The following is a 22,615-nucleotide window of genomic DNA, read 5'->3' as shown; positions in this document are numbered from 1 at the left end:
CATTCAGGCAGCATGTCTGCAATTTGGCTACCCGCCCTTCCCTCTCCCCCAAATATATTAGCACTCTGCAAGACAACAACAGTCGTCCCCCACTGCCTTGAGCTCTCATTAATCTTGTTTTCCTCCAATTTATTCTCCTTTTTCCTGTTCCCTTGCCTTTGGTACACTGTATCAACGCTGACAGCAGCCAGGGAATTGAAGTCTAGCCTTCAAATTCTGCAGTAAACACCACATCTACCCACCCTTTCCTCTTCCTTGGTACCATAAGCACTGGAGGGGAGGTCATACCTGCCCTCCACTTTCTGGAGAGAACATTATCTGCCATCCACCCCTCCTATGCTCACTCCTTCTCCTCTTTTGTATCTCTCTCGGAGGAAGATGTAGATGTTAGCCGACTCGTGGGTAGCACCAGTTAAGCTTGGCTCCCTGCCCACCTTACACAGGCAAGAGGGAGATGGGCTGATCCATCTATACGTGTATACACAGGAATACCAAGTCCCCCGCCCCTCCCCACTCCTCGTGGCATCAAATCAAACTGCGGCAGACTTGACAAATCTGTTTGGCACGGTTCACTCAACTATTTCACTTTGAACCGTGCGGAGAGCTGCACTGACGCACCAGGAACAGTGTGGAATCTGCACATTAACTACAGACATCTGGGAGGTTTCCTGATGAAAGAACAGCAGTGATTAACGTTAAACGGGAAGCACGGCCAGCTCGCTCGTGCTCCATGCACTGAGCTGTGCTACAGGGCTCAGGGATGTACAGTCCAATCAGAAGGTTCCGCACTCATCCTGCTGCTGCTCAGCTGCTGGAGGCTGAACATTTAAAGGGGAGGGGAACAAACCAGTCACCCTCATCTCAGGCTAGGCAGGTCACCAAAAAGCAATTACTTCTCCACCAGCCTCAGGAGGTGTCTGCTAAATTGAGTCCAGCACAAGGGAGAGGGAGAGAGACTGGAATGAGCATAAAGGAGTAAAGAGGGAGAGATTTATATTTAAAAACTAAGGCGGAGAATGGGCTTGAAGGAGGTTGTGTAGCTGAGCTGGTCTTTCTACATACAAAGGGGCCAGATCCTCAGCTGGTGTCAATGAGTACAGCTCCACTGAGTGACACCAGCTGAGGATCTGGGCTGAGGGATCTCATGCTTTGTGGACTAGATCTCCAGCTGGTGTAGAACAACTTAGCTCCATTGAAGTCAACCCAGCTGCCCTAATTGACACCAGCTGAGGATCTGGTTTCATGTCTACAGAGTCCCGTGGCAGGGAAGGATAAAGTCAGAGGTGACAAAAATCACTATCTAAATCTGCTTCACACTGAAACTGACCCTGACTTGCAAATTCCTGCAAATGGCAATTTAAACACCAGCCTGACCAACTTGGTTTTTCAGAGCACATCTTTCTAACCATAGTTTTGCCCATTCTCTATATGCTGCGCAAAAATGGTCCCAATGAAACTTCAAAGTCCCCTGATTGTATGTTTTGTTGCCGTCTGGAAACTCAGCCAATGTTCATCAAGAGGTCTGCTAAGGCCTAGGAGCCTTCTGAGACAACCTTGGCCCAGCTGGGAGGCAGCCACAGACACTGGATAATTTTGTACTGGAATGCTGTGCAGGGCCGGTGCAAGGAACTTTCATGCCCTAGGCGAAACTTCCACCTTGCGCCCCCACCCCAGCCCTGCGGCAGCTCCCCGCCCCCCCTCCGCCCTGAGGTGCTCCCCCCGGCGGCAGCTCCCCCCCCAGGGAGCCGTGCGGCAGCTCCCCACCCCAGCTCACCTCTGCTCCACCTCCTCCCCGAGCATGCCGCCCCCGCTCTAATTCTCCTCCCCTCCCAGGCTTGCGGCACCAAACAGCTGATTGGCGCTGCAAGCCTGGGAGGCGGGAGAAGTGGAGCGGCGACCGCGCGCTCGGGGAAGAGGTGTAGGAACGCTTTAAAAAAAAATTGGGGGCACTGCTTTTTGGTGCCCCCAAATCTTGGCACCCTAGGCAACCACCTAGTTTGCCTTAATGGTAGCACCAGCCCGGATGATGTGACATTTAAGAGATGGGCCCTAGCCGCCACGTGCAGCTCCAGATCCAATCTGCCCAAAGGTGTTTGGATCTGGGAGTTTGGGTCAGGCCCATCTTCAGGAAATGTGGAGTTTCATGCTTTCAGTGTGAATCCAAGGGGTGCTAGTTGATTTGCAGTGAGCTTTGAGAGGAAGAGTCGGTCAATGGTTAGGGCATTATCATAGGACACAGGAGCCCTGCAGTCAATTCCCTGCTCTGCCACAGACTTTCTGTGTGACCTGGGCAAGTCACTTAGCCTCTCTCTGCCTCAGTTTCCCCTCCGTACCTCACCAGGGGTGTTCTGGGGACAAATACGTCAGTGTGAGGTGCTCAAATACAACGGTAATGGGGACCAAATAAGCACCTTAGACAGTTAGTTTGAACCTGAGACACATACTGAAAGACACTTGTGGGGTAGGTGAAACCACGAGGACACAGAGGAAAGAAAATGTTTGGACGAATGGCTGCAAAGTTGAGCCAAAGGGTTTCATGCCCTCTGCCAATGGAGGGCTGAGAGCCCCACTCAGGAAAAATGAAAAAAGAAATAAATAAAGTCCCAGCGAAATCACTTCACCTTCATCTCAGTTTTGTGCCCAACCCTCAGCAGTTAATGTAACAGAACAGATTGTGCAGATGAAATTCTTGTTTGTGGCACAACTGCTCCTGTTCCACGCACTGTATAGTGCCTATGTACACGATCCACTAGGGGACGCCAACACAGCAGCCAACTTCAGTGCCAGATGCTCTCAGGGGCATTTCAGAAGTTCCTTTAATTAAAGGGCACCTGTACAGCCCAGGAGAATTACAGTGCCGCACCTTCCTAAAGCCACGTCTGTTTTATATACAGCTGCACTCTGTGCAGTCAGCTGTTCCCCTACCCACTCTCAAAAACACAGCGCCACACGAGCGTTCCCTTCATTGTGCATTCATGGTACATCTGGAGGCTCAAAGATCTCCAAGGGTCAAACATCCATATTACACACAACCCACCTCCCCACCCCACTACACACCTCCAGGAGCTGCGGCTACAGCAGGCACAAGCAGCACTGCCAACTGTGATTGCTACTGCAGATCCCGTGTGCCTGACAAACTGAATTGCCCCTCGTTATTTATTGTTCGCTTTATTCTCCGGGACACAGTGATCCCCTCCTAGGATTTGTGCCCTTTCATTTCCAGGCCTCAATAACTCCTGAATTGCAGTTTCATGTGGTTTTGTGATTGTTAACCCAGCATGGGGATGGGGCTCCAGCCATAAATGCTCAATGAATCTTGTATGGCAAAACACGGGCTGTGAAAAGCATTTTCTCCTTCATTTGCAGTCAAAGAACATACTGCAGGCTCTCTCCACTGAGCAAGACTCAACAGCAGCCAGGTTTTCTAAGGAACAGTGATCGCTCTATCGATGAGAAAGATCATTTCTGGGGAAGGCCTCCCCACGCAGCCTGTCAGCCCCGACCAAGCAGCGGCAGCAAAACAGGCCTTAAAAAATAAATCCCTAAGTCCGTAAAATGTATTCTCGCCTTTTCCCTCCCGCTCCTCCACTGATGGCAAGGCTCCCACGGGTGCAGCTGTTAAGGGACAATGCATTTACCTTATGGTTTTTACCATGCCGGTACATCATCCAGTCCTCGCCATTGGTGCTGACCTCCAGCTTGTAGGAGCGGACATAGTAGCCATTCTGCGTTTCTTTGGAGATGGCACCCTGGGTAGCAATGGCCGTCAACATGGTCAGGAAACGAAGGTCCACCTGATCGGGGGGTGAGGAGAGAAGGGAAAGGAGGACAAGGAAGAAAATGGTGACTACCATCCGTCCCACGATGGACAGGATCATCCCCTCATTTTTAAAAACTAAGGGCCAGTTGCTCAGAGGGTGCAAACCAGCATGGCTCGATTGGAGCTTTGTTGATTTATACCAGCAAAGGATCTAATATCCCATTTGCTTTTGTTAGTGCCTGTAGACACAGCTGTGGCTTTTGCCACTGCATTGCTTGAGTGTTCTGTGCAACAAGGGTCACACTGGTTTGGAAACTCAGCAGTACTGTGCCAGGGCTGATTTTCAGACCACTTAACTGAAGAACATGCCACAGAGAAAAAATGTTTCATGCTCTGCAGTTTTCAAGCAATTTTATACTTTCGGGGGAAAGTGAGGGGAAAGTATGTTGCAAGTGTCTCTGTCTCTGTTTAAGTATGAAACAGGCTAAGTGACTGTGTACGAATGTGTGATTGATCACAAGGGGCAAAATCTTGATGCCCTTTCGCAGTTTGTACTCAGTCTTTAAGTAAACTGCCATTGATTTCAATGGGAAAAAAGCAGGGTTTGACCTCAGCAGGAATTTAGCTAGTGTGAGGACTGGGTGAAACTGATTAAGGACTTTGAAGTTTGGCCATAAATTAAAGTACAAAGTCTCCCCTCAGACCAGACAACAGGATCGTCACTAAAATTGAATGCTTTGTCCTTTTAAATGGGACAGAAGCCACCGGACAAAGCTTTTCCATGTAAAATAAAGTCATAATGGCCAATTAGCAAGAGCAGCAGTTTTCAATGTTTTTAATGTTTATTTTAGTTATGTGGGTTAAAAAAGATCACGCGATCTGGCTTGGTAGCACTGCCACGAATGTAGCCTTATGGCTTGTCTACACTACCCGCTAGCTCGGCGGGCAGCAATCGATCCAGCGGGTGTCGATTTATCGCGTCTAGTATAGACACGATAAATCGATCGCTGAGCGCTCTCCCATCGACTCCACCAGAATGAGGTGCTCAGGCGGAGTAGATGGGAGAGCATCAGCTGTCGACTTACAGACACCGCGGTAAGTAGATCTAAGTACGTCAACTTCAGCTACGCTATTCACATAGCTGAAGTTGCGTATTTTAGATCGAACCCGCGCAGTAGTGTAGACAAGCCCTTGGACATCTGCTTCAGGCAATGACACTTCCGTACCTACAGTTCTTAATGCCCATTAGCAAGCACCATCTCACAGCACTATAGCCCCTCAGAAACCCTTTGTGGAGAGACAATGTGTTTCTAACGAAGGGCCTAAAGAAAGCCTTTGCTCTGAAATCCCGAATTGAAATCCACACTGACAATGCTCACTACATCTCCAGCACAATCAATATTATTCTAGCTGCACATTCACAACATTTTTTTAAGATTCCAGCCATCAGGGTGGCTGCAGAGTCAATGGTCCTTGTAAGTAGCAGGAGACTCTCTCTCTCTCTAGAAAGTCCATGGAGGTTCAGGGGGCATAAGGTCAAGTCAGGACTTGTGCAGGAATGTTAATGGGCCAGCAGCAGGGCTGGGTCCTTTCACAAAGGCAGAGTCATCCTGACATCCCTAAACAGCAGCTCAGCCACCGCTGACTCTCTGCACGTCACAAAGGCAATAAAAGAGTCCACAAGCCTTATTATGTTCAAGGGTCAGTTTAACAGCAGGACACTCAATGTGGCTCAAAGTGGGGGAGGGAGGAAAGCTGAAGGTTTGGAGTGCAATGGTGGGGCTTTGCCAATGCTGGCTTGGCGTCCAGCAGAGATGCTTTCTCACAGCGTCGCTCTGCCAGTGCTGGCTACCAGGCCCGCACAGCGGTGCCTGCCAGTGCCAGCGTGCCCTTTCAGCACTTGCTCAGAGGACAATGCTGGCTGGGCCTCTAGCAGACCATGCTTTTGACAAAAGTGATCTAGAGGTCAGTTCAATACTGCACACTGCAGCAGCTGCCTGGCAACACAAAACTGTTGCTAAGCCCAGTATTATAGCCCCAATTCCCCATCTCCACAGCACATTAATCATAGAATCATAGACATGTAGGGCTGGAAGGGACCTTGAGAGGTCATCTAGACCGGCCCCCCCATGATGCAGCAGGGCCAGGTAAAACCAAGTAAACACAGACCATCCCAGCAAGATGTTTGTCTAACCTGTTCTTAAAAACCTCCAAGGATGGAGATTCTACAGCGGGGTCAGCAACCTTTCAGAAGTGGTGTGCCGAGTCTTCATTTATTCACTCTAATTTAAGGTTTCGCGTGCCAGTCATACATTTTATCGTTTTTAGAAGGTCTCTTTCTCTAAGTCTATAATATATAACTAAACTATTGTTGTATGTAAAGTAAATAAGGGTTTTAAAATGTTTAAGAAGCTTCATTTAAAATTAAATTAAAATGCAGAGCCCCCCGGACCGGTGGCCAGGACCCGGGCAGTGTGAGTGCCACTGAAAATCAGCGCATGTGCCGCCTTCGGCACGCGTGCCATAGGTTGCCTACCCCGTTCTACAATCTCGTTTGGTACTTAACTATCCTTAGAGGTAAAAAGTTTTTCCTAATATCTAACGTAAATCTCGCTTACTGCAGATTAAGCTGATTACTTCTTGTCCTACCTTCTGCAGACATGGAAAACTAGTGATCACTGTCCTCTTTATAGCAGCCCTTAACATATTTGAAGGCTCTTATCACAATACTGGACACAATACTGCAGTGGAGCAGGACAATTACCTCCCATATCCTACATACGACACTCCAGTTAATACATCCCAGAAAGATATTAGACTTTTTCACAACTGTATCACATTGTTGGCTCATATTCAAGTTATGATCCACTATTAACCCCAGATCCTTTTAAGCAATACCACTGCCTATCTAGTTATTCCCCATTTTGTAGTTGTGCATTTGATTTTGCCTTCTTAAGTGTAGTACTTTGCACTTGTCTTTACTGAATTTCATCTTGTTGATTTCAGACCAATTCTCCAATTTGTCAAGGTAGTTTTAAATTCTAATCCTGTCCTCCAAAATGCTTGCTATCCATCCCAGAAAATTTTATAAGCGTACTCTCCACTCCATGTTTCAAGTCATTAATGAAAATGTTGACTAGTTCCGGATGCAGGACAGACCCTTGTGCATCCCCAGTAGATACATCCTCCCAGTTTTCATGGGCTATAACCCACTTATAGCCCACAAAAGCTTATGCCCAAATGAATTTGTTAGTCTCTAAGGTGCCACAAGGACTCCTCATTGTTTTTACTGATATAGACTAACACGGCTACCCCTCTGAAACCTTTCCTCCTAGTTTGAGAGTGAACCATTGATAATTACTCTTTGAATACAATTCTTCACGCACTTGTGCCCACCTTATGGTATTTTCATTTAGTCCACATTTCCCTAGTTTGCTTAGTGTGTCAAATGCCTTAATAAAATCAAGATCTAATATTCATCCTCGATGATTTCCTCTTCCTGTCACGGGGACCTGTACGAACCTGGAGGAACTCCTTGTTGGAATCCAGGTTGGGGGTCCATCCGTTGTCATCACCGTTGAGCCGGCTCTGCTGTGGGGTCCACCTTCCATCCGAGTAGGTGGAGGAGGCACTGATCTGTTCATTGGAGATTCTGCCAGATTCCATCCCCAAAGGAACGTTGCACTGGAAGTCTGGAGCAGACGCGCGCACACAAACACACAGACAATTACAAATTCTGTATCTTTCACTCCCAACTGGAAGTAAGCCATGAATTACTCCCCAGCATCCTAGATCAAACCCATATGTCTGTCACGATGATCGGATTTACACAGAAATATCTGTGCACACATCCAATGCAAAAAACTATTCAACATTAAGTACAGGACTGGCCTTAGGTTTGCAAGACCCTCTGTAAATTAACACATGTGGGGGGCTCAGTCCAAATCCTTTCCCCTCTATAATAGAGTTCTTCCACCTTTGCGCACCCACTACCCTCCCCCTGGCCATACCCTGTTTACGACTCCCCCAGTCTCTTTTCAAGATGTGCCAAGCCCCCTACCTGATTGTGAAGCTGCTTGGCAACTTATAACCTCTTGAAGCCAAGAGGTGAATTCTAGCCAAAGCTGGGAAAGCAGGAAAGGAATGCACCAAGGAATGCACTCTCTGCCATATCCCACAGATGCCAGAGACAGATGGGAACATACATGAGTGATCAAGAATGGTGCGCAAGTTTGAAAGATGTCTATGTGTGGGTATGTGTTGCCCTATGGGGAAGTGTGGGTCCATAGGTGGCTGCATAGGGTAGACTGGCTTAAAAGGTCGCTACCATTAAGACTGAGAAATCTAGAATTCAACTTTTTGAATTTCCTCACTTTTAAGGCTTTTAAATCCACATTAACTCAGCCATGTGTCTTGTATATTTTACGGCATATGTTTCCTAAGAAACAGTAAGATACATTCCACAAAGAAAACATCAGTAGCAAGTACTACATGGGCCAGACCCTAAGCTGGTGTAAACTGATATAGCTCTACTAACGTCCCATATGTTGAACACGGCTGAGTTAACACTGCACTAGAAACTGGGCCAAATTATGATCTAAGTGGTGCCATTAAAGTCTCAATTTACACCAGCGTGAGTGAGAGCAGGATTTGACGCTAACATTTTTCATTTTCTGACTTTAGTCCCCTTGATTTTTCAAACTTGACCATTAGCGTGTACATTTAATGTCCTTGTTTTTTTAACGAAGAGAATAAAAAGGGGACAAAAACAGGGGGGGAGGGGGGAAAAATGAAAAAATGAAGTGTCCTTAACTGAGGCATCCTTAACTCATGCAATCCTAGCTGAGGCATTCCTAACTGAGATATATTGAATGCAAGACTACTGCACAAAGGCAGCCATAATGCAAATGTCCTTAGCACAGCAGACCCTGACTGTGCATGTCCAATATTCTAAACTTCTAAACTGCTCTAGGTCATGGGTTCTCAACAGCCACCCTCCCTTTCTTTCTTTCTTTCTTTTTTTTTTGGGGGGGGGGTAGGCTTGAAACTTCTGAGAGGGGTGTCCTGAAACTATTTTCGGTTGTAACATGGCATCACAGTACAGAAAGGTTTTGACCATGGTCTTAGGTGAAGGATGCCACGAAGAAAAATAAAAGAAAATTTCTAATATGCATGTGTTAACTTGCTGAGTTTAAACGTTCATAATTTTAAAAGTACAGAACTTATTTTTATCAAACCAAATACTTTCCCCTTCCTTAACAAGGGCTAACAAAACAAGATTAAGTTTGAACTTTCTAGCTTCAGGCATTTTTGAATTAGACAAGTGCAAAATTCCAATTGGCAATTTGGTAAAGTGTATTTTGGGAAAACTGTATTTTCCCCCACTCTATCAAAAATATGGCTGCACCAATTTTGCCCAAATTTTCCAAAAATTGTTTGGATTGAGACCAGACATGGAGAGTTTCAGTACAAAAGGAATATGAGAACATTATGAACAAGTGAAAAGGTAGGACTAAGATGGAAACTGCAATTCACGAGTGTGACGTTTCACTCCATATTCTTTATGAAAATATGCTTATGATATGAATATGACATAACTGAGATACACTTTATGCAAGATGGCTCATGTGAGATATCATTGGGAAGGTTATGATTTACTGAATGTGATTATCCAATTTGTATGCCTGTATCATTTCTGTATCTGAAGTTGGGAATATTAACTATGTATCTGTATTTCAAATGTGTTACTTTGGGTGTCACCCCCAACCAGCCCTTGAGGTACAACAATGGAAAAGCCAGACAGGGCTCAGGGGCCATTAGCAGAGACAATGGACTGTGAAAGGGCTTAGTCTTCCTGTGGAGGCTGGAGACAGCTTACGAGCAATGGCTGCCACAGCCTTGCAGAGACATGGGTCCGAGTCACCTGGCCCTGGATACCCCTCCTCCTCTTTTGGAATGCCAGTGGTTTTCCACTAGAAGACAAAGGGTTCCCGCCTTACACTAGAGCTATATAAGGCAGGGGAGTGACATTATCATGGGTTCTCCTCTGCCTCCCCACCCAAAGAGACACTGAAAAAAGACCTGGAAGCAAGAACTGAACTGTGGGGGGGAAGGGTTGAGCCCAAGCTGGGAGGGCGTCTAGCTTGTGCGTAATAATACCTGAGGTCTCAAGAGGGAGACCAGTGCAGCTGCCTTTCAAGACTTTCTGTAATCTGCCTGCAACAATATCTAGGGTGAGAAATACTGTTTGTAACCAATTTCTTTAGTGAAATTAGCTTAGTTTGCGTGTTTGGTTTCATTTGCTTAGTAATCTGCTTTGTTCTGTCTGTTATCTCTTATATTCACTTAAAATCCACCTTTGGTAGTTAATAAACTTGTTTCTTGTTTATAATAAAACCCAGTTTATGCCATTTCTACCTGGGGGGGCAAGAAGTGTGCACATCTCTCTTCAGATTGAGGAAGAGGGCGGATTTTTATGAGCTTGCACTGTGCAGATTTTTCTATACAACGCAAGACAGTATTATTTTGGGTTTCTCTCCCAAAAGGGGTGTGCACGTGAGTGCTGGGGGAGTCCTCTCACACAGAGCTGACTTCAGTCTGTGTCTGCAATGGGGTGTGGCCCTACCTGTGTGTGTACTGCAAGAGGTCGGAGAGCCTAATTCAGCAAAGCAGGGAGAGGGAACGCAGGCTGATTGTGCAGGGAAGGCTCAGTGAAATACCTGTATATCAGGTGGCGTCCCAGAACGGGGGTCCAACCCGTCACAATCAGTAACTACAGTTTCCACGCAGAAGCTAAAATATACATAGTTTCCTTTCTCTCTGTACGGCTGTCTGGGAAAACAACCTCTTGAAAACACTCATCCTGGCTCACTCGTACAAATGCTTGCATACACCGACACACTGAATGATGGAAACACTCCCAGAAATTCAATAAAAATCCCACATGACTGCATGAGTCCCACAAACAGGTCTGACTGTAAAATTTCCAACTTACTTTCCGGGATCTCCTGCTGGACCAAGTAGTAGCGGGCAGAGAAGCCATCTTTAGCCACTGCCAGATCAGTATGGAAGGTAAGCGAGAGAATACCAGTAGCTGAGCGGATCTCAGAAGGTGTCCTAGTGCCACAGTACCTGCCTATCAAAGGGCCAACTGCAAAAGAAAGAGCAGCAAAGTAGCTCCAGCCTTTTGGTTGGACTCTTTAGTCTTTATCTAACCTGACAAGTCAGCACTACTTGGCAAGAATACATTGGTAGTGGATAGCGAGTAACAACCCTACAGAACCAATCCGGATGAAATGAAGGCATTTTTGATTGTTTAGTTTCTATCACTTATATTTTTACAAGAACAGAGGTAGATCAAGTGTAATATCAGTTTGTTCACCTCTCCGAATTTCTAGTGCACATCTGTGTGTCCATCTATCTGCATTTCTAATGCATGTACTATATAACACATCTGATACATCCTCTATAGGACAGATGTTATTCTGTACTTGCAGGGAGATGGACTCAGTGATCAATAGATCTTTTTCATCTCTAACTCAAATGATCCAATGATACAATTAGAAAATTAAAAGTGTAGGTTCATCAGTAATATGAAGTCTACACTGACACTCCATGGGGACAAACCCAGTATTGGGGACAGATAAATATGGTGATGATGCAAATCCTAACAGCTGAGAAAAGGCCAACAATATTTTGCATTTGTTAGTGCTGCAGAATACCGACAAGTCATGCCCCGCTATGGAATTTTCCAGACTCATCATTACAGCTGGTTAACAGGAGACTAGCCAGACATAGAGAAAAGCCTTGGTGATACATCACCCCAGTGCTTACCTTGAGGAATGCCATCCCAGATGTCCAGCCAATCATACTTGCAATCTCCCTCTCCGACCTGCAAGGGGTCATGCTCCAGGTCAAAGGTCAGAAACTGAAGGATGATTTCCATCTTTGGCTTGGCCATGATGGTGAAAGTGCAGTCCAAGTTGTGGGGATACTTATCAGGGAATCCTGGAGAGTCAATAGTGCCATTGGAGCTGGTGAAGTTTCTAGAACAGTCTTCAGAGCCTGCAGGGGTAGAAAATGTGGATGTAACTAACAACAACAACATGGCTGACATTGACAGCTCTCGCCTCCTTGTGCGCTTGGCAATATTCACTCTGTATCCAGAGCGTTGTCAGGATTTTTGCTGGCAACTTCTTGGGACACAAGAGCTTTGTAAATTTCATAACGACAGAGGGTGAGCTTGTTAAATAATTCCGACGGGCTTTGGACTGAACATCTCACATTCACTGTAGACGTGTGCCTAGACTGCTTTGAAAACCTCACTCAGAATCGATAGCTAATCCCGCTGCAAATACTCTGAAAATGGTATTAAGGGAATAGGAAAGCCCAAAAGGTTGGAAGCCCAAGCTGCACTGCAATGCAACAACACCTGTTGCAACACAATGTTATAATGTCACCATGCCAGCAGTACAGGGGTTATGCTCTGAGGCAACAGCATGGTCAGCAGTAGTGGGTCAGGCATGAGAAAGAGTTTGCTGTTCTTTTTCACCCCATTCCTACAGTCTACCGATGGGCTCTTGGAGCACAGGGTCTTCTTAGCTGGCACTGTGACATGAATGCAACCAAGATGCAACCATTCTTGTGACACACCATCACCAACAATGGACCTGGACTCAGCATGTTCGGGGTCAACTCAGCAGACTGCAATTGGGCTAATGTAAATAATATACCGGTTCCCCCAGCATATTGTGGGGAGGCAGGGGGAGAAATGGGCATAAGGGGTAAAACACATATATGGCCAGACTAAAGACCTAGCTCTCTAGGGCTATATTTGGGGAACTAACTGAGGGAATCATGACCCACAATCAGGGAGGGTGACTGACCTAGGGAGGAAGGAGAAAGGAATGGAATCTGGCAGGGCCGAGGAATTGTCTAATTTTTAAAAGAGATCTCCCTGACCTACTGATTTTGTGTCTGTCTGCTTATCTATCTTAGAACTTAGCACTAGCACCCATCACTGCGGTATCTGAGCTAAAATTTCCTCTTGAGAGTCATGAGATCTGGGTTATTTTCCCAGCTGTGGCACAGACTTCCTGCAAGGCCTTGGGCAAGTCACTTAACCATCCTGTGCCTCAGTTTCCCTATCAGCAAAATAGGGATACTAATGTTTACCTAGAAACAATGCTGCTGTGATGCTTACTTCAGTACTGCTTGTAAAGCATTTTGAAATCCTCACATGGGTAATTGCTAGCGAAGTATAAATGATCAATGATTCATTATCGCTATTATGTATTTTATTTTCCATCGGAGTGGCAATTAGCAGAGCAACCTCTTTGCAACTTCACCCAAAGCCTAGGACCTTAGCTGTAGAGCGTATGAATGGCTGGTCCAGCCTATGTCTCCAGACTGTGGCTGCTGAAAGATTTCGGGGGTCAGAGGACTGGTGTGTGTGTGTGTGCGCGCACATGCGTGTGTGTGAGAGAGATTCTGTTGACAGGAGGAACAGAGCGCTCTTTCTCTCTTATTCAGCTGTCTGCACCAGAAATGTTAGTTATTTCTATTCTTGAGGAAGACTTTCTGATTGCCAACAGGGCAGACAATGTTGCCACTTATTTATTGCTGACCTTGACGCTGGCCTCCCTCGTACCACAGCCTGCTCAAGGTGCCTCAGGGTGGTGGGGGAGAAGAGGAGGTTGTGTCCTATTCATACCATGGCTGCTTTAAAACCACTGCTCTTTAGAGGCTGGACAATTGACAATGGAAATCTCCAGCCTGTGGGCCATCGGAGGGGCAAAGAGGGTGTTACAGAGGCCTTTATCTCCATGACTGTAACAGAGGGTTAACATTCACTAAGGCTTTGACTTTTGTTTTATAGGGATGCTGCGCTTCTCCTCTATAAACTCACTGCTCCCACTCACCGAGTCGGTGCAAGTCTTCTTGGGACCAATTGGAGCCTTGTTATTAAGATCTGCACTAGCCTACGCAAGTTAGGAGAGCAACTTGAGATAACAGCTGGACCACTGGTACTGTAGTACCCCTAGGTGGAGTAACATTGAGAGGAATTTCTTAACTGATTATAGGAGAGCAGCCAGCTTCTCTGGTGTGATAATGCAGAGGGAAATAGAAGAGGCCAAGCACAAATCGCAAGACAACATAATGAACAAGAATAAGAATGTATTTACTCCTGATCAAATAAAAAGGCAGCCAGATTTATGAAGAGACTAATACACACTCCAAGCCAAGGAGGAAAGCACAGAAATATTCAATAAACCAGATGTTGACTGTCAGGAAATGTCCTCTAGGGACTGTACAGAAATGTAACTGTGATACTGTTAGATAGCAACGATTTCCTCATTTGGGTCGCTTGTAGCAGTTAGTATCTTTGTCAATAGCTTGACTGTAACCAGCAAACAATGACTTGCTTTACAGGTAACCTGCAAATAATAAATGGAAATCATGTTTACTTCAGCAATATGTGCTAAATGCTCCCACTCACCAGGCTGAGGGAACAATTCAGCACATAAACAACTAAAAGGAAACCACTTAGGGCTTGTCTAACTGGCACTTTACAGCGCTGCAACTTTCTCGGTCAGGGGTGTGAAAAAACACACCCAGAAGCGACAAAAGTTTTAGTGCTGAAAAGCGCCAATATAGACAGTGCTTTATCTCCAGGAGCCGCGCTCCCGGTGATAAAGCTACCACCCCTCGTTCGGGGTAGTTATTTTTTATCGCCAGGAGAGCTCTCCCCCCGCGATAAAGTGTGACTACACTGCCCACGTCACAGTGTGGCCGCGTTGCCGCGCTGGAACGTGGGCAGTGTAGATATACCCTTACAAACAGGCTTGTCCAACTGCTCTCACTGTCATGCCCCAGAGGCAGGGATGGCTGGAGCCATGAAGTTCAGATCTGATCTCTCCCAAAGTATAGTGGCATTTGGTGAGAGGGTGTTGGTTTGGACCTATCTCTCCTGGAAGGCATCAATATCATGGCTATATACATGAACTCCTGCATAAAGGGGAGTGGGTCATTTTTCTTTTTTTGGAATAGTTTTCAAAGTGTGCTTAATTTATTATTCTTCCATATTTAATAATAAAAAGGAGCTTTGAAAACTCTACCAGGTAGTAAAAGAAATAAGAACTAACCTGGGATGAACCTGGCAGCAGAGTTTCCTTAGTATGAGGGGGTGTCATGGGGCCAAACTTTTCAAAAGCGTAATGATTCTGGGGGCCAAACTTGAGACACCCTTAATGAGGCCTGATTTTCAGAGGACGGGTGTGCTCAGCATTTTCTGAAATTCAGGCTCTGTTAAGCTGTATTGCTTGAGTTGGGTGCTCAAACTCATTAGACATGTTTGAAAATTGTGACCTGGATGTCATCTTTTGGGGTGTCACAGCAAAACTGACCAATACAAAACCAGGGGACTTAACCATTAGGAAGCAGCTGTTTATATGCCAAGTGCCGTGTGTGTGTGTGTGTGTGTGTGTGTGTGTGTGTGTGTGTGTGTGTGTGTGTGTGTGTGTGTGTGTGTGTGTGTGTGTGTGTGTGTGTGTGTGTGTGAGAGAGAGAGAGAGAGAGAGAGAGAGAGAGAGAGAGACTGAGACTGAGACTGAGTATCTTAATTGGATGTCCTTTAAAGCCAGTGGAACTTCAGGCTAAGCACCAGTTCCGACTGAACCTTAGCTCTGATCCATCCGCCCTATCTATTTGTCTACAAACAAAAGGCAGGATTTGTTTACCCCACAGATCTGAGGCCAGAGACCCTCCTACCCCTAAAGATGGCTTCAGGGGACACTGATCTCTCTAGGTGGGCTGTGTGCACTCTGAGATTGGGTAAAGAACTGGCTTCAGTGCCTCCCACCCTCCAGGAACTGAAACCTTGCTTATGTTTTGAATTTTGTCTAGAGTGGTTTCAAGCCAAGAGCCCTCTTCAGAGAGGACAGTGAGCATTTTAACAGCACTCAGTACCAACAAGGAGGCCTGTACTTGATGAAGCCCCAGCCCGAGGCCTTCTACCTGAAGGGAAGTATATTTGTCTATGGAATCCAAGCTGAGGGACAGGAAATGAGAAAACTCAGCGCCTGCCTTCCTCCTACTCCTTCTGCCTCTGTGACGCAGCCCTTACTTCCTCTTCCTCCGATGGTCTTTTCCCATGACGTTAGCCCCTTCCTGGTTTGTACTCAATGGACAGAGCGCTTCTCACTCCCTGCCAGCCGGCCTCTCGGCACGGCGTCACTGCCCGGTTTTGTGTCAGCTCAGCCTCATCCTGGCCACTGCTGCATCCTGGACTACTCCCAGTCCTGCTTCATGACATAAAAGTCAGGGCCTGGGACTGGCAGCAAGGGCAAGTGGGACAAGGCACACAGGAGGGACTGGGATAGGACCCAGGGTTATGGGTAGGAAGAGGCAAGACAGCCCTGGTTTGAGTCAACTATCTTCCCACCTGCACAAAGACTCATCCTGATCCCTGCCTCAGTGTTCACTATTCCCTCAGCAAATCCCACGAAAACTGCCAGTCCTGATGGGTTAACTAACCCCTTCAGGATTAATCAATGTTCAACCATTAAGTGAGACAATCATGTCATGAACTGGCTGGTGTGTATGTGCACCACTGCCCTCTACTGGATGGAAAAAGAACTGCTCAACTGTGTGCCAGGGGCTTTACATGGCCACACCCTCATAACGATTCTCCATTTTAATGAGTCACCCCAGGAATAGATAGATACACTGATAGATTTTTTTAATCCACCCTCTCCCCTTCTACATTAAAGTCAGGAAGTCCTATTTCATTTGTATTCCCATCCCCAGGCAGCTGGTCATCAGCACCCGAGTCTGTATGTGAGTATGTCTCTGTGTATTTACAAGCATCTGTCTCTAAATAATATATAACTGTGCTCAAAACCACTAAATACTTATGTGCTTGTATTAAGATTCTGAAAAAGAAACAAACAAAGCTGCGTCTATTTTTGATTCTCCAGTATATTCATGTATTTGTTTCATATTCTGCTGATGATGTGACAGTCGTGTGTTTTCTTCCACTACTCTAGCAATGGAATGTGGGCAGAGGGCCTGGTCCTATGACAGATAGCTTCGGGTATCCTTGTGCAAAACATACTTATGCCACTCATGTGCACACAAGCTCTCTCTCACTCTCTCTCTCTCTCAGGGCTACTGTACACGAGAAGCGCTACAGCGGCGCCGCTGTAGCGCGTCTAGAGAAGACGCTTTATGCCGATGGGAGAGCGCTCTCCCGTCGACGTAAGCCATCTCCGTGAGAGGTGGTAGCTATGTCCGTGGGAGAAGCAATCCTGCTAACATAGCGCTGTCCACACCGGCTATATCGCACAGGGGGGCGGAGTGGGAGGGGAAGACATTATTCACACCCCTGAGCGACATATGTTATACTGACATAAGTGGAAGTATGTACAACCCCTCAATCTCTCCCACACACATACTCATGCGTGTGCACACACAAACATAGAGTTTCATATTTTCTTGAGACTACTTGTTCTCATGCATACAGTTCTGACAAATATTTAGACAGAGCTGATATAAAAAGGCCTTTTGAGCAGCTTTTACTTTCTTCCAGAATAGTTTTGTATAAAACAGAATTATGAATAGTTCCTGTTATACTGAACTCAACAGCCGCCTGTCTGACTCCCTTGCTGACACTGCAGGCAGCAGCCCCTTTAAACGAGAAGTCCACCCGTTACAAAAACCCTTGCCTTCCAGAAAGAGAAAACAGAGTCATTGATCAGTGCTTAAGTTGTATATCCACAGGAGCTCTACACAGTTCTAAAGGAGGGACAATCTTCACTTAGCCCTGACTTAACAAGCGCTTACATGCCATGAAGAAAAGATAGAGTGTTTGTAGTTCTGGAATGCAAGAGAATTTAATGAGGAAACCTGCTTTTCATGCCAAGATACGAATCAAAAAGCACTATAACGCACCACTAAAATCTTTACCTTCTTGGAAATGTGATGAAACAGACTTGCCAAAAAATAATACCCTTTGTACTGAGCACATGCTAAAAACCCTACTGAAAATGTGGCTTATGGGATTTGCTCTGTGATGATCCCAATGTCAACTGCTGGGAAGATAGGTGCTGTAGGTCTGCCAGTCCGAAGTCTGCCTTTGACACTGACCTGTCTTGTAGATCTCATAGCGCAAAGAGAAGCCAGCGCCTTGCCGTGCGTAGTCCGAGGTGAACTTAATGTAGAGAGAGGAGCCTGAGGAGATGATGGTCGGAGGAGCGATGTTCCCACAGTGTTTGCCCAGCAGGTCTGCCGACTCGCTGTCTCCGTCCCGTATCTCGATAAAGTCATATCTGTCCGAGGGAGTGAAAAGGGAGACAGAAGAGACACATGACAAACAGAGTGATGTTACAGAATGTACAGCACAAACACAATGCGTCCTTCTTCCCACCCTATACGTGCCTACATACTTCACAGAAGCATCTGCCAGGCTGCTTGCTTCGACCATATCACCCCCTTGCTTGCATCTCTCCATTTCCACTGCAGTAAGCACAAGCTACTTGTCTTCACCTTTTAGGCCCTTTATGGCTTATGTCTGTCCTACCTAGGATCTCTAATCCACTAGACAGGTGTAAACTCTCACCTCCACTTTGCCTACAATGTCACCCTTGATTGCCCATTTGCCAAATTTTCAGACAAGTGGTCATCATGCAGTCTCCCGTGCTACCACTTATGCAAAGGAGAAGCACCCTATAAAAATCTTCCAGGCCACTATCCTCCTTTACATCTCTTCTTAAAAGGCACTGTCCCACGATGCCTACAAAACACTTGACAATTCTTAGACAGCTGGTGTGTGGTGATCACTGCTTATTCCACTGTTCATAATGGCCTCACTGCTTCCTTGTCTCCCAGCAGTTTGCTGTATCCACCTGTTGTCTTTCATCTTAAACGTTGGGGCCTGGGTCATCTCTTTGTTATAGTCTGTACAGCCCCTGTCACAATGGGGCTGAGGCCTCTAGGTGCTACCCACAATACAAATAATAAGCAATATTAATTATAACAAACACCTCCCTCTACTGAAACTTTGCTCCTAGACCTACCTCCCATTCCATAACTAGCTTGTGTGTTTCCTCTCCCTCAATTCCTTCCCTTGTTCTCTCTAGTAAGTTGTATTATTTGTTATTTATATTCAGCTCTCAGATATCGTTCTCTGTCCAAATGATCATTCACTCTCCAAGCACTCCTGCACAGTAGGTACGTTACTATCATTATCCCTATTTCACACTTGCCAGAGAGGTAACGATGGGATTGTCAAATGCACCTAAGTGATTTAGGAGCATAAATTCCAAGGGGTTTGACAATCCCTCCCTAGATGACTTGCCCGAGGGCAGTGGCAAAGACAGGAATAAAACACTCTTAACCCCCAGACCCATGCTTATTCCTCTAGCCTACTTGGTAAGAGTTTCCATTCTAACACTCTCTATACACAGTTTTCCATACCTCTCACTTTGATTGACTTAAGTGGGTTATGGCATTATCCATATGACCATCAAGTAGGGGTGGAGGTATCTTGTGCCTAACCCTGAAGTCTTTACACGCATCCCCTATTGGCTTCAAAGGAAGTTCATGTAACAATTTAAGGATTAGTTAACACACACACAGACACACACACCACCAGCTCAGTCCACAGAAGGCAGAGATGGGCCCAAGACAAAACTCCAGATCCAAACACCTTCAGAACTTGGGCAATTCGGGTCCATATCCGGAAGGAGATCCTCAACTGACATCAACAGATCTATGTCAGTTTACACCAGTTTAGGACCTGACCCCCTAAATTTAGTAGTCGAAAGCCATCTGTAACAACATGGATAACAATGGCTGAACAACACATCTTTTCATTTTAGCCATCTTTTATCATCAGAAGGGACTTCCTGGTGCTCTTTCTTTGATTTCATTCAGAATGTTTACCCCCCTGTATTAATTAAACAGAATATCCCAAGGATACGGATTGAATAATCTGCTACCTCTTTAAACTGATCCGAATAAAGGGTGGAGTTTGGGTTATTTTTACCACAATTATTTATTTCTTTAGGTTTTGATCAAATTAAATAGAAGCTCTAATTAACCAGTAATTGAAGTAACTGGAAGGAAATATATATATATTTATTTATATGTTGATTTATTACACGCCCATCAAATAGTATGTGGCTGTAGGTGTACAAAAGTTAGACAAGCAGTAAATGCTCAAACATGGCCATGTAACCATTTAGTTCAACATATATATCATACCAAATGTGACATTATAACAAATAGAGGCAGTGTGGCCTAGTGAACAGAGCTCTGCCCTAGGACTCGGGTTCTATTCCTGGCTCTGCCTCTGGCCTGTCAGGTGATGTCACTGCTCGGTGCCTCAGTTTCCCCATCTGTAAATCCAGGATAATGATATTTATCTTTGTAAAGCGCTTTGAGAACTATGGATGAAAAGTGCTAGATAAGAGCTGGGTATTATTATCATTACTCTATCAACTCCTCCTAAAGCACTGGGTGAAACCCTAAATGCAAATACTGGGGAACTAATTGCAAATTTATGCCTAAGTTAAGCACCTGCAGCCTGTATTCTGGTGCTGTTTGGCACATAGATGCCCAAATTCCATTTGACATGCCTAACTGGACATTTGTAAGCCCAGATGAGGCATTTGGGCGCTCAGTGTGGGTGCCAAAGTTTGGAAACCGCACTCTGTAATTCACATCATCATCATCAGGCGCACACACTGCTGAGAGAAGCAACATAAAAGTGACTGCTGATAACGAGGTCTAATTAATCACATACAGAACCTTGCTGTGATCAGCACTTGGGCAGACACCATGCTAAGTAGAGAGAGAGAGAGAGAGAGAGAGAGAGAGAAATGAAACCCTCAAGGCTATTAGAGATGGACCCAAGTCATAGAATTCAGATCGGGGGTAGCCGTGTTAGTCTGTATCCAGATAGTCTACTATCCACTGGACTCCTTGTTGTTTTTGAGAATTCAGATCTACAGCCAGATTTCAAATCATCCAAAGCTTAATGGTGTTGGATCCTTACCAGTGTGCCAAGACCACTCTGTCTATTATATAATGACCAATATAATCTTATTGTTTCTTTGCATTCCCCTGTCTGTCTGTATCCACCTGTTTTTCTTCTCTTACAGTTACATTGTAAGCTTTTGGGGGCAGGGACTGTCTCTCTGTTCAGTGTTTGTACAGAGCCTGGCACAATGGAGTCCTGGTCCACGACTAGGGCTCTTAGGCGCTACAAATAAATAATAATTCTGGTTTTAGTTTGGCCCATTAGAGATAAAAGCCCACTGTGAAATTCTCATCTGAATCTAAAACTCCCACTAAACCCCTTGGAGTGTTCCTCTTGCCGCATGTCTAGTGGCAGGGTAGCACTGGTATCTCTGTGTGGCAGATAAGTAGTTTTTACATGAACATCATGCAATCTTTACACACTTTCTCTCTCCTTTCTGTGTTTAGTCTCTGACCAGCCTACCATTATTTACAGAAAACTACCCATCTTTCTTTCTCTGTTTATTTGCTTAGCATCAACCTGTGAAAACAACATGCTATGCATCTTCTCCGGGGGACAGGAGAACACAGAAATGTTACACACTGCCAGGCTTCTTACTTTCCACTTCGTCACAAGATCCTCTATTTGGAAACTGAGAGTTGAAAGAAGAAGTAGCTTGTTGGACACAGAAGGATTCTCATGTGACTCATTCCTGTTCTGCAAGACACACATACATCATTAAGCAACAACCCCAGAACTAAATGTGCTGCTCAGAAAGGACCGCAGTCCGGATAGGCCAGGTCTCATTCCTTTCAGGGAGTTAATCAGGCTGGACTCCAACTGAAAAATGCCTGAAGCTAAAGTTCTGTCTATACTTGGCCAGGCACTGAGTTAGCAATAACTAGCCAGCCTATAATTTGGTGACAAACACAATTTGGCTGGCCAGCGTGAAAGAAACCAAATCACATTTTAAACCTCCTTTAAAAAGAGTGATCTACCAAAAGAAGAGCATGCATGGGGCTAGATCCTCAGCTGGTGTATGGAGCTACACTGATTTACACCAGCTGAGGATCTGGCCTCACACGGGATATCTAAGCAGCTTCCATTAGCGCATTAAGCAACATGATTAACATCTGTCACATGTGGTTTGTTCTCTCTCTCATCCTCTCCCCAGGGGAAAAATTGTATGTGTAGAGCAATGCTTTGTTTTGGTAGGGTTTTGTTTCTCTGTTTGTTTCAACCAGAGCCCAGCAAACAGAGGAGACCTTTTTTTTCTAGTGAATATCTACTCAAATTCAAAAGACTTTTTTTTTCTAACCACCTTTGCAGCCCTTTCACATTCAGTGAATATCTGTGTGCTCCCAAGTTAACTAGCATGAATTCTTGAAGATTCATCAAAAGTGAATTTCAAATTGTACATTTGATTATAAAATTTGCCATTTGTGCTGAATAGGTTGGTTTACATCCCCGTAAGTCAAATCGCGTCATAACTCAACAGCACAGCAGGAATTGTGAGTTCATGCTGTCTCCGTGACATAAATCAACCAATCAGTATCCAGAAGAAAAGATACATGACTTATGAAATCAAGCAACACATTATGAAATGACAAGATCTATAACATCCTGTAGACCAAGAATTAGTGAATAATTTCAAAAAACAAATAAAACTCGTGAATTTTGCAATCGGTTCAAAGACAATTTGCAAATAGAAAAAAAAAAAGGCTAAATTCATCTAATGAGTTATTCATTGGGGAATAATTGCTCCTCTCTACATTAAAACATTTGGCCTCATCCAAGCATCAAAAGAGGAGTTTTCTCCTCATGAAACTAATCCT

At 45.3% G+C, this 22,615-nt stretch overlaps 1 protein-coding gene across 3 annotated transcripts in view; it reads right to left on the bottom strand.

Moving 5' to 3' along the window:
• NRP2 (neuropilin 2) overlaps positions 1 to 22,615 on the bottom strand; it is a 120,290-nt gene that overhangs the window by 63,075 nt on the left and 34,600 nt on the right. For all 3 annotated transcript variants that reach the window (XM_065413806.1, XM_065413807.1, XM_065413808.1), the window contains exons 3-7: positions 17,906 to 18,087; positions 11,594 to 11,824; positions 10,755 to 10,910; positions 7,283 to 7,452; positions 3,639 to 3,794 (exon numbers count right to left, since the gene is read on the bottom strand). In XM_065413806.1, coding sequence (XP_065269878.1) covers positions 3,639 to 3,794; positions 7,283 to 7,452; positions 10,755 to 10,910; positions 11,594 to 11,824; positions 17,906 to 18,087 — 895 coding nt within the window. The remainder of the gene's footprint in view (positions 1 to 3,638; positions 3,795 to 7,282; positions 7,453 to 10,754; positions 10,911 to 11,593; positions 11,825 to 17,905; positions 18,088 to 22,615) is intronic.

Source organism: Emys orbicularis, chromosome 11, assembly GCF_028017835.1.
Source record: "Emys orbicularis isolate rEmyOrb1 chromosome 11, rEmyOrb1.hap1, whole genome shotgun sequence".
Taxonomy (NCBI): domain Eukaryota; kingdom Metazoa; phylum Chordata; order Testudines; family Emydidae; genus Emys; species Emys orbicularis.
The sequence above is the reverse complement of the archived record's forward strand: the minus strand, read 5'-3'. Positions and strand labels throughout refer to the sequence as shown.